The following is a 15,243-nucleotide window of genomic DNA, read 5'->3' as shown; positions in this document are numbered from 1 at the left end:
AAACATTATTGTGATAAAATGGACATAGGTATCCCTATGAATTCACACCACGTTGATTTCCCAGCATCTCCAGGCAGGGCTGGAAATGTCTGCATCTAAAACCCAATCATCCAGAGCCATGGCCAGTCAAGCTTGACAATTCTGAGCTAGGTAGCCCAACAGCCTGACCTGGTATGTGTGATTCTGTATCTGCAGCCCAATCCCATGCATGTTAACTACAGAGCTCACTGAGTTCAGCAGGACTTGAGTGTGTATAAGATTGCTGCCTATCTGTGAATAATCCTAAACAAAACTTACTTCTGAATGCATAGAATTGGGCAGCTAGAACTATGTATGGGTGCCTGAGTCAATTTGGTGTTTTTTATTTGTATTATCCTATGGCTTTAAAATGGATGGGCAGTTACTATACCATCCTCATGCGATACAAAAAAGGATAACTTCTAAAGAAAAACTGCATTGAATATAACATCATATAGGACGGGCAAGTGATGTTATAGAAGTATAGGCTGTGTACTCCTAGTGGAGAGTTGAGCCCCTGTGAATTCAGGGCAACTCACTTCTAAGTAATTAGGACTTAGGCTGCATAGAACTGGGCTGTAAAGTATTGGCCAAACACTGATCTGTTTAGAGCTGTGGTTAGCCTCAAAGTGATCTGTCTGGAGACTTAACCACAACCCCAGTTTGATGAGATTTAGAATGAGGTGGAGCAGCAGCAAACTGCCTCCTTTATACTTCTCAGCACTTTGATCACCTCTTCCTGTCCCTAGCCAGTCCATGGCTAGTGCAGGGAAAATCAGGGAAGCGTGTATGTGTGTGACAATGGGGATCAGTTGGCCAGTGCACTGTTTTTCTAAATGTGCTGGTTGACATAGTTAGTGCTGGCTCCAGGTTTTGTGGGGGGGTCTCATGCATGATGCTACAGTGTGTTCCTTCTAGGGACCTGCTTCCTTGCCCCCGTCCCCACTGCCAGTTGCCCTCTCTCTCTGGGCCCATTACTGCTTAGAAGGAGAGGGCAAGGCAAGTGAAGCCTGTTGCTCATTTTCCTTGCTCTCATCACCCTTCTTGTTGCTCTCCCCCACTCCTTGGAAAGATTAGGGGATCAGTTAAAAGGAAGTGAAACTTGAAAGTCAATTAAAATCTCTTTAGGATGCCTGGAATTCATTTAAAACCACAATAATAGAACCTGAAAGAAAATGAATACTAATGATTAGGAAAGTGACATGTAACCCGAAGAGGATGCCAATGTGATTAATATAAGATTTAAAAGTGCTGTAAAAGACTGCAGGTTGCCCACCCCTCAAGCAGACATACAGGCCCTTATTCTGATCTAGCAGGGCTCTCTCTATTTTCTTATGCCTTAAGGGAATTTGTGGTTACTTTCACCAGGATTGAAATCAGTGCAAATTTACTTATTATTCTAAACTGTGGTGATGAGATCTAGAATTTAGGACAGTTCCATTTTATATTGTAAGTGGGATTCAACTGTGCCATTAGAGTGGATCTGGAGCTCTTGCACAACAAAACTGCTTCCAGTTAAAATAAAATAGACATTTCAGGGTTAAGGAAAATGTGGGCTAAATTGGTTTATGTGAAATCATAGAACTTCCTGGCAGATCAGAATGCTCAATAAACTGCTGGCATCATATAACCTCCTTGCAAGCAAATCAGACTGAACACTTAATACACAAGTGATGTGGAAGAAACCTTAGTTGCCTTCCCATAATTGTTAATTCTCTTCTTCATGCCACTGTTTACCTTCCGTGTTCTAAGACTTGGATTGCAGAGCTCTGTAATAATAGGGAGACACCAGCTGCCCATCCATGGTTTTTGAACCTCAACCTCATTTAGGGGCTGGCACCAGACACAGAGATACTAACAGGAGCTAGTTTATAACCTCCCCTTCCTAATTCACTATATGTAGATATTAACAGGGATTGATATTTTATTCCCCCATTGCAGCTACAATATGGGGCTATTGTAGAACCTGGAATAGCTCAGTTGGTAATGGATGAGACTCAGTCTCAGGGTTGTGGGTTCAAGCCCCATGTTGGGCAAAAGATTCATTGGACTAGATCAGTTTTTCCCAAACTTTTTCTGACTGTGGCCCCCTTCCGACCTTGTTTCCTTCCTGTGCCCCCCATAGGTGTTAATCAATACAGATCTCAGGTTCTGCCCCCCAACAAAAGCCTGTCCCCTAACAAAAATCCTGGCTACACCCATGCCCCCCATTCTACCAGTAGAAAGGCAGCTATTTAAATGTTTTGTTCGTAAATAGAACATGTTTTATTTATAATCTTATAATTTATACAAAATACAATTACATAGAATGATAGGAACATAATGAAATATTGGTGAAGCAGAAGAACAGAATCATGGAGCTGGAAAGGACATCAGGAGTCAGCGTTCTAGTGCAACCCCCTGCAATGTAGGAAACTCAGCTAAAGCATCCATGACAGATTACCATCCAACCTCTGGTTAGAAACCTCCAAGGTAGGAGAGTCCAGAACCTCCCAAGGAAGATCCATCTTCCATGTATTATACAAAATAAACAACACTTATTTGACCTAAGTTAATAGACACAGAGGGGGAAACCTACAGATACATCCGAAAGGCACCTAGGGAGTTCTGTATATAGGAGAATTTTAAAAAACAAGTGGTCCTCACTGACCTGGTGCAAAAGGATATTGTCATCCAGAGGAGCCCTGGCTGCCTAGATAAAACACTATAGCCCAAAGGTTTTCAACCTTTTTGAGTCCACGGCTTCCTTGACAAACTACATTCTTTCTGCGGCACTCCTGTGGGGCTCATGAACCCAGTTATGTCACCCCTTGCCTGCAGAGTTGGCAGCCTCTCACCCTTTTTGGAACACACTCTCTTGAGTGTTCCCTCAGCCTCCTCGACTCTCCCCTCTACTTGGGAGTCCTCTGGGCAGCCACTGTTGCCGCCCCTGGTCTCTGAGCTGCATCTAAAGAGAGGGGTGCCTCCTCACACTGCCCCACAGGGGCCTGAGAAGAGGATGCCCCCAGCCTTAGTGGCCCAATGGCCAAACGTGAGGACAGCACGTTTGGCGCTTCTGGACCTGCATGGGGGCCACTCAGGGCAGGCACTGCACACGGCAAGCACAAGAAAGGCCAGCATGGTACCAGCCTGCCTTCCTGGCCTCCCACTTGTCTGTCCATTCCCAACAGCAAGGGCTGGTGAACTGGCTGGCTGGGCTCCCTCACCCACTTGCTTACTCCGAGGCAGCCTCTGCTCCTGGCAACCAGCACCCCCTGGTCAGCCCCAGAGGCACCATTCGCCTGCAGAGCTTGTAGCCAAGGCTGCAGCAACAAACAGCTACGCAAGCCTTTGGGAAGCAGAGATGCAAGAGGGCATCAGAGGAAGGGAGGGAAGCAAAGAGGGACAGAGGCCATTGTTGCCTGCGGCACCCCTCATTCAAGGAACCCCAGGGTGCCTCATTCAAGGAACTCCAGGGTGCCACGGCACACTAGCTGAAAGCCACTGCTATAGCCCCTCACACCCTTACCTGGGAGTAAGTCCCACTGAACTCAGGGCAGCTTTCTTCTGAGCAGAGAGTTTTTTAATAGATGCAATGCAATAATAGTAATAATTTATTATTTATACCCCGCCCATCTGAATGGGTCTCCCCAGCCACTCTGGGCGGCTTCCAACCAACTATCAAAAACAATACAGTGTCAGACATTAAAAACTTCCCTAAACAGGGCGCCGTCACCAAGAAGGCCCTCTGCCTGGTTCCCTGTAACCTCACTTCTCGCAGCGAGGGAACCGCCAAAAGGCCCTCGGTGATGGATCTGAGTGTCTAGGCTGGATGATGGGGGTGGAGACGTTCCAGACGACCCCGCTTGGCTAGGCGCTGGGGTAGATAGCAACACTGGTCTACTCTGCAGGATTGTTGTAAGCCACTATGTCCTTCTCATGAAATATGGGCATAAATATCTCGAATTTCACCCTCCCTCCACCTACAACAAGGGATCTGTATTCTTACGAGGCTGCAGGACGCTTCTGTCCCTCCCTCCCGAAGAACCGCTTTGACAACATTTTATGTATTTATTCATCAACCAAGGAATATATAAGCGTTATGAAATAAGCAAATACTTGCAAGGCAAGCAAAAAACACACACACCAAACTAAAGGATCTTTGCTTTCACCCTTTGTGCGAGGAGGTGAAAGGACTGCGTTTGCCCCCGCTGTAAGAAAGAGACAGGTTCAGGTCTCCCCGCAGACACAACCACCGCCGTCTGAAACTTTTTTCAAACTCCAACGGACATGGCTGCCTTCGATTGCGCCTGCGTCTCCCTTTGCAACGCCCCCGCAGCTGCCCGGTTTCTACGCAGGCGCAGTTGGCAGACATAGTCACGGAGCAGCTGGGCAGGGCGGGGTCAAGGCTAGAGGAGGTTGCGGTTCAAGTTGCGTGCTGCTTTGCGTCCTCTGGCGTATCCCGGATGTGAAAAGGTTCGGAGCAGCGGGGTCATTTCCTTGTTGTGGTGCGGGCGGGGGGGGCGGGGCGCGTCTTTGCTAGTCGACCCGCGTCCGCCTGGGTTTCGTGGACCGCCAGTTTGGTGGACCCCGGCGGCGTTGCATTTGCGTTGCCTATTTAGAAACAGGTCTCTGTCCTTTCACGGTGCTTAAACGCAAACCATCTTAGGTAGCAATAAAACCAGTGCAGGATGGCGGGGGGTACAGGTTTTGCAGTGGTTTGAGAGGCGACCCTGTGCACACTTACCTGGGGGTTAAGCCCCACGGGAGCCCAAATAAACATGACAAGGGTTGTGCTGCTGGAAGTGTATGCAGCTATAAATTACCAGTTATCTGTATTTAAGTGTTCAGCGTGACATAATTTGGGAGAACATATATGAGAGAGGGTCTCCTCCCCTCCTCTCAACCCCCCCCCCCGGAGAATTAAACTATAATATTGCTGGACTGCAACAATGTTACTTGGGGCCTAGGTTTTGTTTGTTTTTTTAAAAGGTCACTCGGCTCCTTCACTTCAGAAGGCAGCATATCATTTAACTGGAATGCTTAAATGTGGATTTTAGTCTACTGTTGGTTTTATCTCTCACAGTAGGTTATAGAAGAAAGTATAAGTTGTCTGTGTTGCCGGATAGAAGTGTGGTTAACTGATAAAGCCCTTACTAATCTGTACTTTTCTTTCAAAAAAATAATTACCACCGTCAGTGTTGTGCGTCAGATTGCCTTGTAATATAAGATAAGTGTCTGCGTATGTTAGAATGTTTAGTCTGTTTTAGAATTCTGATAAGTGTTGATTCAGCAATGTTCCCTTGATTTCATTCAGCAATGTTCCCTTGATTTCAGTAGAGCTTACTTCCAAGTAAGCATTTTGACCTAAAACATTTTCTGAGTGGTAAATAAAAAGAATTACTGTACTATTACAGTACTACATTGGAATATGAGAATCAATAGGAGTAGGAAGGTGGGACTAATACACCCACAATACCTGAATATGGAAGAGAGCCCTCTGTGTACACAAGAGTGCTGTTTTACTGTAGAAATTCAAATATCACAATGTAATAGGAAGCATCCATTAAGTTCAGATAACATGGGTGTGCAGGTTGGTCATTCTGAGAGCATAAAGTGCCCTTCTGAATCAGACTAAAGGCCTCTCTAATTGAGTATCCTGTTTCTCAGAGTGGCCAACCAGAGTGTTAGAGTTGTTCAAATGGAGAGTACATTAACTTTCAGTTTAAAGTTCACCTCAACAGGGGCAATAACCTGTGGTTCCTTTACCAGGGAATGTTGTGGAGAACTTGCCGTAATTTGTCATTTCCTACCATTCTGCAATTTTTGTTTTGTTTGCTTATGTTCAGTTTAGAGAACCAGGTTTCATTTAGTTTTGTTCTCAGTTGCTAGTAGTTCGGTAACTGAGGGAAAATTTGTCTGTATGATTTGGAAAATCTGCAGGTTGAGAGTAAGTGCTGGATGTGGGGAGGCGAAGTTCACAGAGTGTGTATTAGGTTCGTAGAAATTGTAAGTAAAAACTTAACCATTATAAAACAGCCTAGTAAATAAACTTAAAAATTGCTAGCCTACTGGGGGCTGGCATAAGAGGAAGGTGAACTCATTCTCTCCTCTAGCAGCCTACTGTGTTTGCTGGGCACAGAGAAGGGACAGAGTACTCTTCTGCCAGCCCACCCACTTGCCAGCTACAGGGAACCAGGCAGAGGGCCTTCTTGGTAGTGGCACCTGCCTGTGGAACGCCCTCCCATCAGATGTCAAAGCGATAAACAACTACCTGACATTCAGAAGACATCTTAAGGCAGCCCTGTTCAGGGAAGTTTTTAATGTGTGACATTTTAGTGTATTTTTGGTCTCTGTGGAAGCCGCCCAGAGTGGCTGGGGAAACCCAGCCAGATGGGCGGGGTATAAATAATAAATTATTATTATTATTATTATTATTATTATTATTATTATTATTATTATTGCCTGCATGCGATTCTGCACACTCCTTCTCACCTATGGCTGCCAGGCAAGACTGTTATAAAATTGAAATCTCTGCCACTAAGGTTTTCCTGATATTTGTTTTCTTTAAGGGTCTGAGTATATTATGTAGAGTTAGAAGCCAAGGGGGTGTCGAACCCTTTCCCTATGTACCTCTTCGCTGCTTCAAATACACTTCATGAGGCCTTTAAAAATGTGGAAGTACCAAGCATTTTTCTTCTCCTATTAGGCTTCCAAAAAACGGATTTCTCTGAATCAAGACAAAATGAATGGATCATCACTGCTGCTGCGATTTCCACTCTGTTTTTTTCAGAGAAGGTTTCCTAATAGTTTTGACGGTTTCTGCTGGAGGTCCAGCCCTGGATCTGCTTTTTCATGTGTCCAACAGCTGAATTCATTACAACAGTGTTGTTCAAGGAGGATGATATCTTCAAAGGGCTTGAACACTGGACTCTGTTATCCAGCAGTGTTGGAACATCAGACACGAGAGCTCTCTGACCAGGAACAGAGACTTCTAGACAAATTGTACAATGGATTAATTCAAGGACACAGGGCCTGCCTGGCAGAAGCCATTACTCTCGTAGAATCCACACACAGCAGGAAGAAGGAGATTGCACAGGTGCTCCTTCAGAAGGTACTATCCTACCACAGAGAACAAGAGCAGTTAAATAAAGGAAAGCCACTAGCCTTTAGAGTGGGTCAGTTCTCTTTTGTTTGTGCAGTTATTGCTGTTTTGATGATTTAATGTGTCTTCACTTGTCAGTTGTTAAAGAAATACAGTTTAATTAATTCTAAAAAGGAATTGTAACCTATTAGCTTATGATTGGTTGTGATATGTCACACTAACTATGCATTGCTGAATGCCTCTGTTATAATGCTTGTCCCCTATGGAATATGTTTAGTTCAGTGAATGTCATCCCCAAAGTCCCATTACTTTTAACGTGCCACTAAAATTGCTCCCTATGAACTGTCTCATTTTCTTATTAATATTCTGCCAGCACAGTGCATCAGCTGTTGTTTTTAATTGGAGCAAAATAATTTACTTAACCAGTATGAAACATGCTTGTATATGACATTCCTTTCTTGTAGGTTAGGAAAAATAGTCAACAAATCAGAAGGTGGGCTGCTATGGGAAGAGTTAAGTGATTCATTCTAGAGATGGAAGTTACCATGTGGAATGTGAATTTTCTTTAAAAAGCGAACCATGACATGTATGTTGTCCAATAACAAAATTATGAGAAAATTTACAACTTTGGAGGGAAGAGTTGTGGTTAAGAATTAAGAGTGAAGCAGAGATTATTGGTATCTATCTGGTACATTATCTGGGTTTAGGAAGGTTTCTTTTCAGGATTTTTATTTTATGTGTTGGGACATTCTTATACTACCTTTCACATCAGTCTCAACGTGGTGTACAAAATTTTTAAAAGTCAAGTACAATAATAAAAGCATAATGCAATACAATACAAGCTACATGCAACTGAAACTGGAAATGAATAAAGTAAATCCTATACTGGAATAAGATGTCAATAGAAGCCTCAGGAGTTGCCAATGTCTCAACAATAATGGTGTCTGCCTAAGTTTGAGGGAAGGAGGTGCCACCACAGTGAAGACTCCTCCCTTGCTCATTGCCTACTGAAGCTCTGTAAGCACTGGTGGTCCCTCCAGGAGGTCCTCACCAAAAAAGCATTGTGACCCGGAAACTACAACTAATCCAGAATGCGGCAGCTAGACTGGTGAATGGGAGTGGCTGCCGAGACCATATAACACTTCAAAGTGTTGGTGCTGACCTTTAAAGCCCTAAATGACCTCGGTCCAGTATACCTAGAGGTGTGTCTGCACCCCCAACGTTCTGCCTGGACACCGAGGTCCAGCTCCAAGGGCCTTCTGGCAGTTCCCTCACTGCGAGAAGTGAGGTTACAGGGAACCAGGTAGAGGGCCTTCTCGGTGGTGGCGCCCGCCCTGTGGAATGCCCTCCCATCAGATGGCAAGGAAATAAACAACTATCATCTGAAGGCAGGCCTATTTAGAGAAGTTTTTAATATTTGAAGTTTTATTCTGTTTTTCATCTGTTGGGAGCTGCCCAGAGTGGCTGGGGAAACCTAGCTAGATGGGCAGGGTATAAATAATAAATTATTATTATTATTATTAGGCCATTTTCATAGTAAGGAGACAGACTTGCACTCAGAGTTGTGATTGCATGTTAGAACAAAGGATCTTTATATTCCGACTTAGGATTGTCTGGACCTCCTGGTGCTGGGAAATCAACATTTATTGAATGCTTTGGGAAAATGCTCACTGAAAGAGGACACAAAGTGTCTGTCTTGGCAGTGGACCCATCTTCTAGCACCAGTGGTGGTGAGTATGTGTGAATGCATTACTTATCTCTCATGCCTCTTTCCTTGCCAGTTGTAGGGACATAGATTGGGCTGCAAGCCTGTGTAGGCTTACCTGGGAGAAAGTGCTATGGAAAATGGTGGGGCTTTACATCTGAGTGGGTTGGTTTCGCTCTGTCAGTTACTGGCTGTTCTTTAATTATGTGACTTGCCTCATCTTGAAAGCTCAGCAACAGTCGTAACAAAGGTGGAAAGCAGACATAAGATTAATTGATAGTATTATGGATGCTGGCTTTTATTCTAAAGACCATGAACGGAAGGAAGTTAACAGAAGAAAACTTTGCAATCACTCCCCCCTGCAGCTTCCTGCTCTCCTGAAAAAGTAGGGCTGGAGGGGTGGGGGCGCTTTGTGGACAGTCTGCAATGTGGTACAAGGGCCCGGGGTGGGGTGGGGGGAATCACCCAAAACTGGGTGGAGGAACTTGGCACACAATAGTTCTCTTTGAAGGACTGTTCTCTGCAGCCTAGTTCTCATCAAAGAATAAGTCTGCATTAATGGAGACATGGGTAAAGGTTTTGAATGGCTAGACTGTTATGAAACTCTTCCCCCCCTTTTCTTTCTTTTGTTCACTGCTTCAGGCTCACTCTTGGGTGATAAGACGAGAATGACCGAGTTGTCGAGAGATATGAATGCTTACATCAGGCCCTCTCCAACCAGAGGAACGCTAGGAGGTGTAACGCGGACCACAAATGAAGCCATTCTGCTGTGTGAAGGAGGCGGCTATGACATAGTTCTTGTAGAAACAGTAGGTCAGTGAAATGTCATTCCATTCTATGCAGCCTGCAGCATGGCTTCTTCCATGGTGACACAGCTCGGTAGTTCTGCTTTGCATTGTGGCCTGCTGAGCCAAGAAGAGAGAGACAACCCAAGTCGTAGGTGCAGCGGAATCAGTGCTACTTTGTGATAAAATGAGTGGGGAACTGAATCTGGTCAGTGGGTCATATCCTCATCTTCACACATTGCAGGCCAATTTTGACAACTGGGTGGTATCGCAATGTCATCAGGTGATCATTTCAAGCACCAGCTGATAATCAGCTGATAGTTGGCACTTGAGAAAAGCTGCGCAAAGGGCTTTTCAGGTACCACTGATTAGCAGTCCCTGCAAGCCCCCTTTTATCCAACCCCACTCTTACCTGCCTCACACCTAACGTCGTATATTGTGTCAGGTGTAGGGCAGGTCAGTGTGGCTTGGCTGAAACTGCCTTGGAGGGCAAATGGGGAGGCCTGGCAGGCCTAATTAGGCATGTGGGTCAGAGGTTCCTCACTCCTTTGATAAAATATTGCTAGAAAAACTGCAGCCATGGTGCTCCATCAATACAGTGCAGTGCAACTGAGCCTATATGTACAACTCTTCAGGAAGAATATCCCCCAGGGGACGATAATTACTCTGCCTAGGCAAGAAGGGATTTAATACGGCTCAGCTCCATAATGTGGATTGACTTATTCCCATTCCTTAATTTGCTTGAACTTTTAGGATGTGCATGCAAACATTTGTTTTACTGCTACTCTCATAAGCCTCAGTTGTCTCTCAGGTTCCCTCCTTCCATCCTCTGGTAGTGTCGTACCCTGGTAGTATTATTATTATTATTATTATTTGTCATTGTATCTCCAAAGTGACTGGTCAATTTCTGCTCTTGATCCTCAGGTGTGGGTCAGTCGGAGTTTGCTGTTGCTGATATGGTTGATATGTTTGTATTGCTACTGCCACCAGCAGGAGGTGACGAGCTGCAGGTAATAATGCTACATTTGGCAGAAGTCTGAACTTTATATAAACCATAACTGTAGGAGGTCTTCCTGAGTCATTCTGAGCTACCAGAACTGAGCAACAAAACATTTTTGAATTTTGACATTGCTGGTTTTTGCTAGCAATCCTTACGCCTCCTAAAAAGCTGTCATAATACAAATGGGCAATAGTTCATTATTTTTATTACAGTGGTACCTCAGGTTACAGACGCTTCAAGTTACAGACTCTGTTAACCCAGAAATAGTCCCTTGGGTTAAGAACTTTGCTTCAGGATGAGAACAGAAATCTCACGGTGGCGGTGCAGCAGCAGCAGGAGGCCTCATTAGCTAAAGTGGTACCTCAGGTTAAGAAGAGTTTCAGGTTAAGAACGGACCTCCAGAATGAATTAAGTTCTTAATCTGAGGTACCACTGTAATGCTTTTGTGTATGCTTAGGAGACAGAGTGCTTTCCAATTTTATTTTGCTTGTCCTCTGAATAAACCTGCAAAGACATGAAACTCTTGATCTCATTTTATAGGAGTGCAACTCGGGCTAAGAGCTATTTCTGTCTGGAGTTAGAAGGATGTTGGATAGAAACTAAGGGGTTTCCAGCTGTAATGCTTTAGGAGATACGAAAAAAAAGGTTTATAAATGGGTAAAAGTTTAATGGTAAGGATTTGCTGAACTAACAAATTGAAGTGGAATACAAAGAAGGGAGGTATGAGGAGGTCTGGGGAAATAAGCGTAAGGAAGATATGGTATGGAAAATTATTTGTTTTTTAACTGTTTTTATGTTGTATTTTGTATTTTGTTTCTTTTTATTTTTTATTTTTTTCATTGTTATATTTTAAAAAAACTTTAATAAATATCTTTTGGGGGGGGGGAAAGAGCTATTTCTGTCTGGCAAGGTTGAAATCCTATAATGGCTTTAAAATGATAACTCTACTTCTGCTTTTGGAAACCTTTGCTAGCATGCATTAGAATTAATTCTTTTACCATCAGATCTTTATATACACCTGAATGTGTGAATGTTTCATATTAGACATGTGAACTTAGTGGTCTAAACAATCAGGGAATCCTTTTAAGAGCTTGTGAAGGCTCTTTCTGCCCCTCTTCATTTATCTAGTCCTCAGGGTGTTACTGGAAATGGCAATTAAAAGTCTAGTTGTTCTGTTTTAAAAATGATCTTTGGGTATTTGAGGGAGATATTAATTGGTTATAGACAGTGTCTCTGAGATTTCTGTTACTTTCTTTTTTTGTTCTGTTCAGGGTATCAAGCGAGGTATAATTGAGATGGCTGATCTTGTTGCTGTAACCAAAGCTGATGGAGATCTAGTTGTACCGGCACGGAGAATTCAAGCAGAATACGTCAGTGCTCTGAAATTACTCCGTAAGCGCTCAAAGGTTTGGAGCCCAAAGGTTGGTACATCCAAAATAATCCTTTCCCCTTCAGCCAGGAAAAAATACGAGACACAGGTGAGGAAAGATAATGCTGTAGAAATTACTACACTAGGCACAGTACTAGCTTAAACTGCCTGGTTCTTCAAGTACCAAAGTTTTCTTCCACATTTGGTACTGCAGCAAAGGCACCTGTGTAAGCTTAGCAGTCATGCAGTAAGAGGTTCTTCTGTTCATCAGGAACTGGCTAAGGTAGCAGAAGCAGAGAGCAGGAACAGAGGACAATTCTCACAATGAAGGGATGTAGAAAGTTGAGCCCTCAAAGGTTCAGTTTTGGGAGATGTGCTTTGTGAAAGGTTACTTCAAAAGACAAAGGGATAAGTTGTCTTTGAAAGTTACTCGGAAACTACAACTAATCCAGAATGTGGCAGCTAGACTGGTGACTGGGAGCGGCCACCGGGACCATATAACACCGGTCCTAAAAGATCTCCATTGGCTCTTAGTACATTTCCAAGCACAATTCAAAGTGTTGGTGCTGACCTTTAAAGCCCTGTTTTGGATCCAAAAGTAGCTCATAACCTTCTTAGTGTTGGACCATACAAAGCTACTTTATCGGTTAACTAGCTTGTCTACATTGGCCTGCCCAAGATTAGTTCCTTAGAATAAAAACTTGCTTAGATGTACAGCATTCAGTTTTGGATTTTCAGGTTCTTTGTTTAAAGGCAGCTCTTGCCTGTTGCGGTTTGAATCTGGTTTTATAGAATATAAGTTACTAAGAACTCATGTTTAGGTCAATACTAATAGCCTTAATTTGTCCTGCATCTTGAAAAAAACGTTCTCAATCCGATAGGTAATACGAATCTCTGCCAAAACTGGAGAAGGCATCTCTGACATATGGGATAAGATGACAGAATTCCGAGACCTCATGCTTACAAGCAGCGAGTTGATGACCAAACGAAGGAGACAGCAAAAAGTGTGGATGTGGAATGTAATCCAAGAAAGCATGCTGGATCATTTCCGGAGTCACTTGGCAGTGAGAGATCAGATTCCACTTCTGGAAGAAAAGGTTGTCAGTGGAATTCTCTCTCCAGGGCTGGCTGCAGACCTATTGCTCAAAGCTTTTAAAGAAAGATCTTAACATTCACCTTTGTGCATGACCTGATTTTCACCAATTACCTGTACATTACAAACAGTTTCCTAAGGCATAAAATGTTCTACTTCAGTGAATCTGCACACTTTTACCTGGTAACAAAAATGTTCTGTAAATGGATGTCGATCCTTTTTATTTACAGCATGTTTAAAGGTATGCAGTTGTAATGGTACACAAGTGCTTTACTGTTAGTTCAAATTTATTTCTAATCTGCAGGGGATGCTAGAGAGAATATCAGCAGTGAATACAGTCATGTTTTAATATTTGCCTCAGTTATCAGCACTTGCCCAATCATCTTCATTGGTCGAAACTTCCAACTGCTTGAACTTTATTAATTACAATGTATCATTAAAAGGGTAAGTGTGAATTAGACATTGGATAATTTTTAATAAGTTTAATTTAGAAGTCCTTAATTCTGTTTATACAGCAACTCAGAGATAATAGGGATTAAAAGAGGATGGCGAATCTTTGTGTGCATAACAGGGACATAATGCTTTTTGCAAGCCAACTTATTGTACAACCATGTTAGTCCTTGAGTTTCACCCCAAGATCTGTTACAGCAGCATGATGACGCATAACTACCGTTGCACCAGTGTGTTGCAAACCCATGAACCTCAATTCCTTCTGCCCCAGATGGCATGCACAGGGTCCATTTGTGTCATGAGGGTGAACATGTGGGTCTTCATTCATGCTTAGGTTGCAATCCTATACCTGTATATTTGAGAACGTGCCTCACTTATAGCAAAGGTTGCTCCTGTGGAGTAAGCATGCATAAGATCAATCTACTTATGCTGCATGCATGCTGACCCTGATTCTTCAGGCTAGTATTACTCTTGTTCCTGCTGATGTATTTTAGTGCCAAGGATCAAGGCTTCAGTGCCTCAGATTAGTTATAAAAAAGGAGACTTAGTACAAAGACCATGGAGAAGAACCTCAAACAATGCAAGCTAGTGATGAGCTTCAACTGGGATAAAATAACAAGCTCTAAAGCACATGATTTTCCTGATAGTTAACTGCTAGCTACTGCACTGCATACATAAAAACTCATTTTTCTCCTTCAAGTTCAGGAGCTTGAACGATCCATTGTTTGGCTGTTATATTGTCAGTGTTGCTCTTATAAGGAAGTTCCTCTCCCTCCACGCCCGGCTATATCTAATCTACACTGGACCTTTCTAAATCCATTACTTCCTGTAACACAAGCTGGGGTAGCCTTTAATACGTCTAGCCGTCCTGCGTATTGCTTCCTTATTTCTGTAGTGCTGCCACATACACTCTCTTCCTTTCTAATCCTTTGCTCGTGTTCTTTCACCTCCCATCTTGCTTTGCGTGTTTATTTTCATTTTGTACTCTTGTTTTCCATGCTGTACTAAAGTAAACAAGGCCATTCCCAAAAAACCCCAAAAAACACAACCATATTATTAAATGTTTGGTTCGTTTATTTTTATTTTTTTACAGTAGTGGTACAGTAGAACACTTTTGTGAAAACGTAACCAGATAATATCTGTTGAAAAGCAACCCATTTTTTCTTTCCTTTTGGGACTGGATGGAAAAGGATGGTTTAGTAAAACCAAAGTTGTGTGGTGTCTTTAATCCAGTGTCTGAGAAGCCGCTATTTGGTGGAGGGAAGGAAGACTAGGGATGGTGATGGCGTCAAAATCATCACCACCAAACACTTTTTATCTTTCACACGTGCTCCCTCCCCGCCCCCCACTTTCTCTCACACATACTCCCTCTAACCCCTCCAACATCCCACACAGCAAAAAGGAGTATTCATTCATCATATTTTTCCACAGCTGCTGGGAAAATAAAACCTCCAGCAAATTGGAAGCTGCTACTGTTAAACCACAGAGCCTAGAACCTGCCGATCAGAAGGTCAACGGTTCGATCCCCGCATGGGGTGAGCTCAGTCATTGCTCGGTCCCTGCTCCTGCCCACCTAGCAGTTCGAAAGCATGTCAAAGTGCAAGTAGATAAATAGGTACCACTCCAGTGGGAAGGTAAACGGCGTTTCCGTGCGCTGCACTGGTTCGCCACAAGCGGCTTAGTCATGCTGGCCATATGACCCGGAAGCTGTACGCCGGCTCCCTCAGCCAATAAAGTGA

General features: G+C 43.4%; 1 protein-coding gene across 3 annotated transcripts; it reads left to right on the top strand.

Moving 5' to 3' along the window:
* Positions 1 to 4,369: 4,369 nt before the first annotated feature.
* On the top strand, positions 4,370 to 13,219 carry MMAA (metabolism of cobalamin associated A). 3 transcript variants are annotated; one of them, XM_081208441.1, is made up of 7 exons: positions 4,370 to 4,473; positions 6,707 to 7,175; positions 8,710 to 8,832; positions 9,450 to 9,620; positions 10,517 to 10,602; positions 11,864 to 12,013; positions 12,843 to 13,219. In XM_081208441.1, exons 2-7 carry the CDS (start codon positions 6,743 to 6,745, stop codon positions 13,128 to 13,130), a joined length of 1,251 nt encoding a protein of 416 aa, XP_081064567.1. In that variant the 5' UTR covers positions 4,370 to 4,473; positions 6,707 to 6,742; the 3' UTR covers positions 13,131 to 13,219. The 3 variants fall into 3 exon arrangements, with proteins under 3 accessions (XP_081064567.1, XP_081064568.1, XP_081064566.1); XM_081208442.1 differs by lacking the exon at positions 4,370 to 4,473 and adding an exon at positions 4,505 to 4,625; XM_081208440.1 differs by lacking the exon at positions 4,370 to 4,473 and adding an exon at positions 4,650 to 6,006.
* The last annotated feature ends 2,024 nt before the right edge of the window (positions 13,220 to 15,243 follow it).

This window comes from Podarcis bocagei (genome assembly GCF_964188305.1).
Source record: "Podarcis bocagei genome assembly, chromosome: 9".
Taxonomy (NCBI): Eukaryota; Metazoa; Chordata; class Lepidosauria; order Squamata; family Lacertidae; genus Podarcis; species Podarcis bocagei.
The sequence above is the reverse complement of the archived record's forward strand: the minus strand, read 5'-3'. Positions and strand labels throughout refer to the sequence as shown.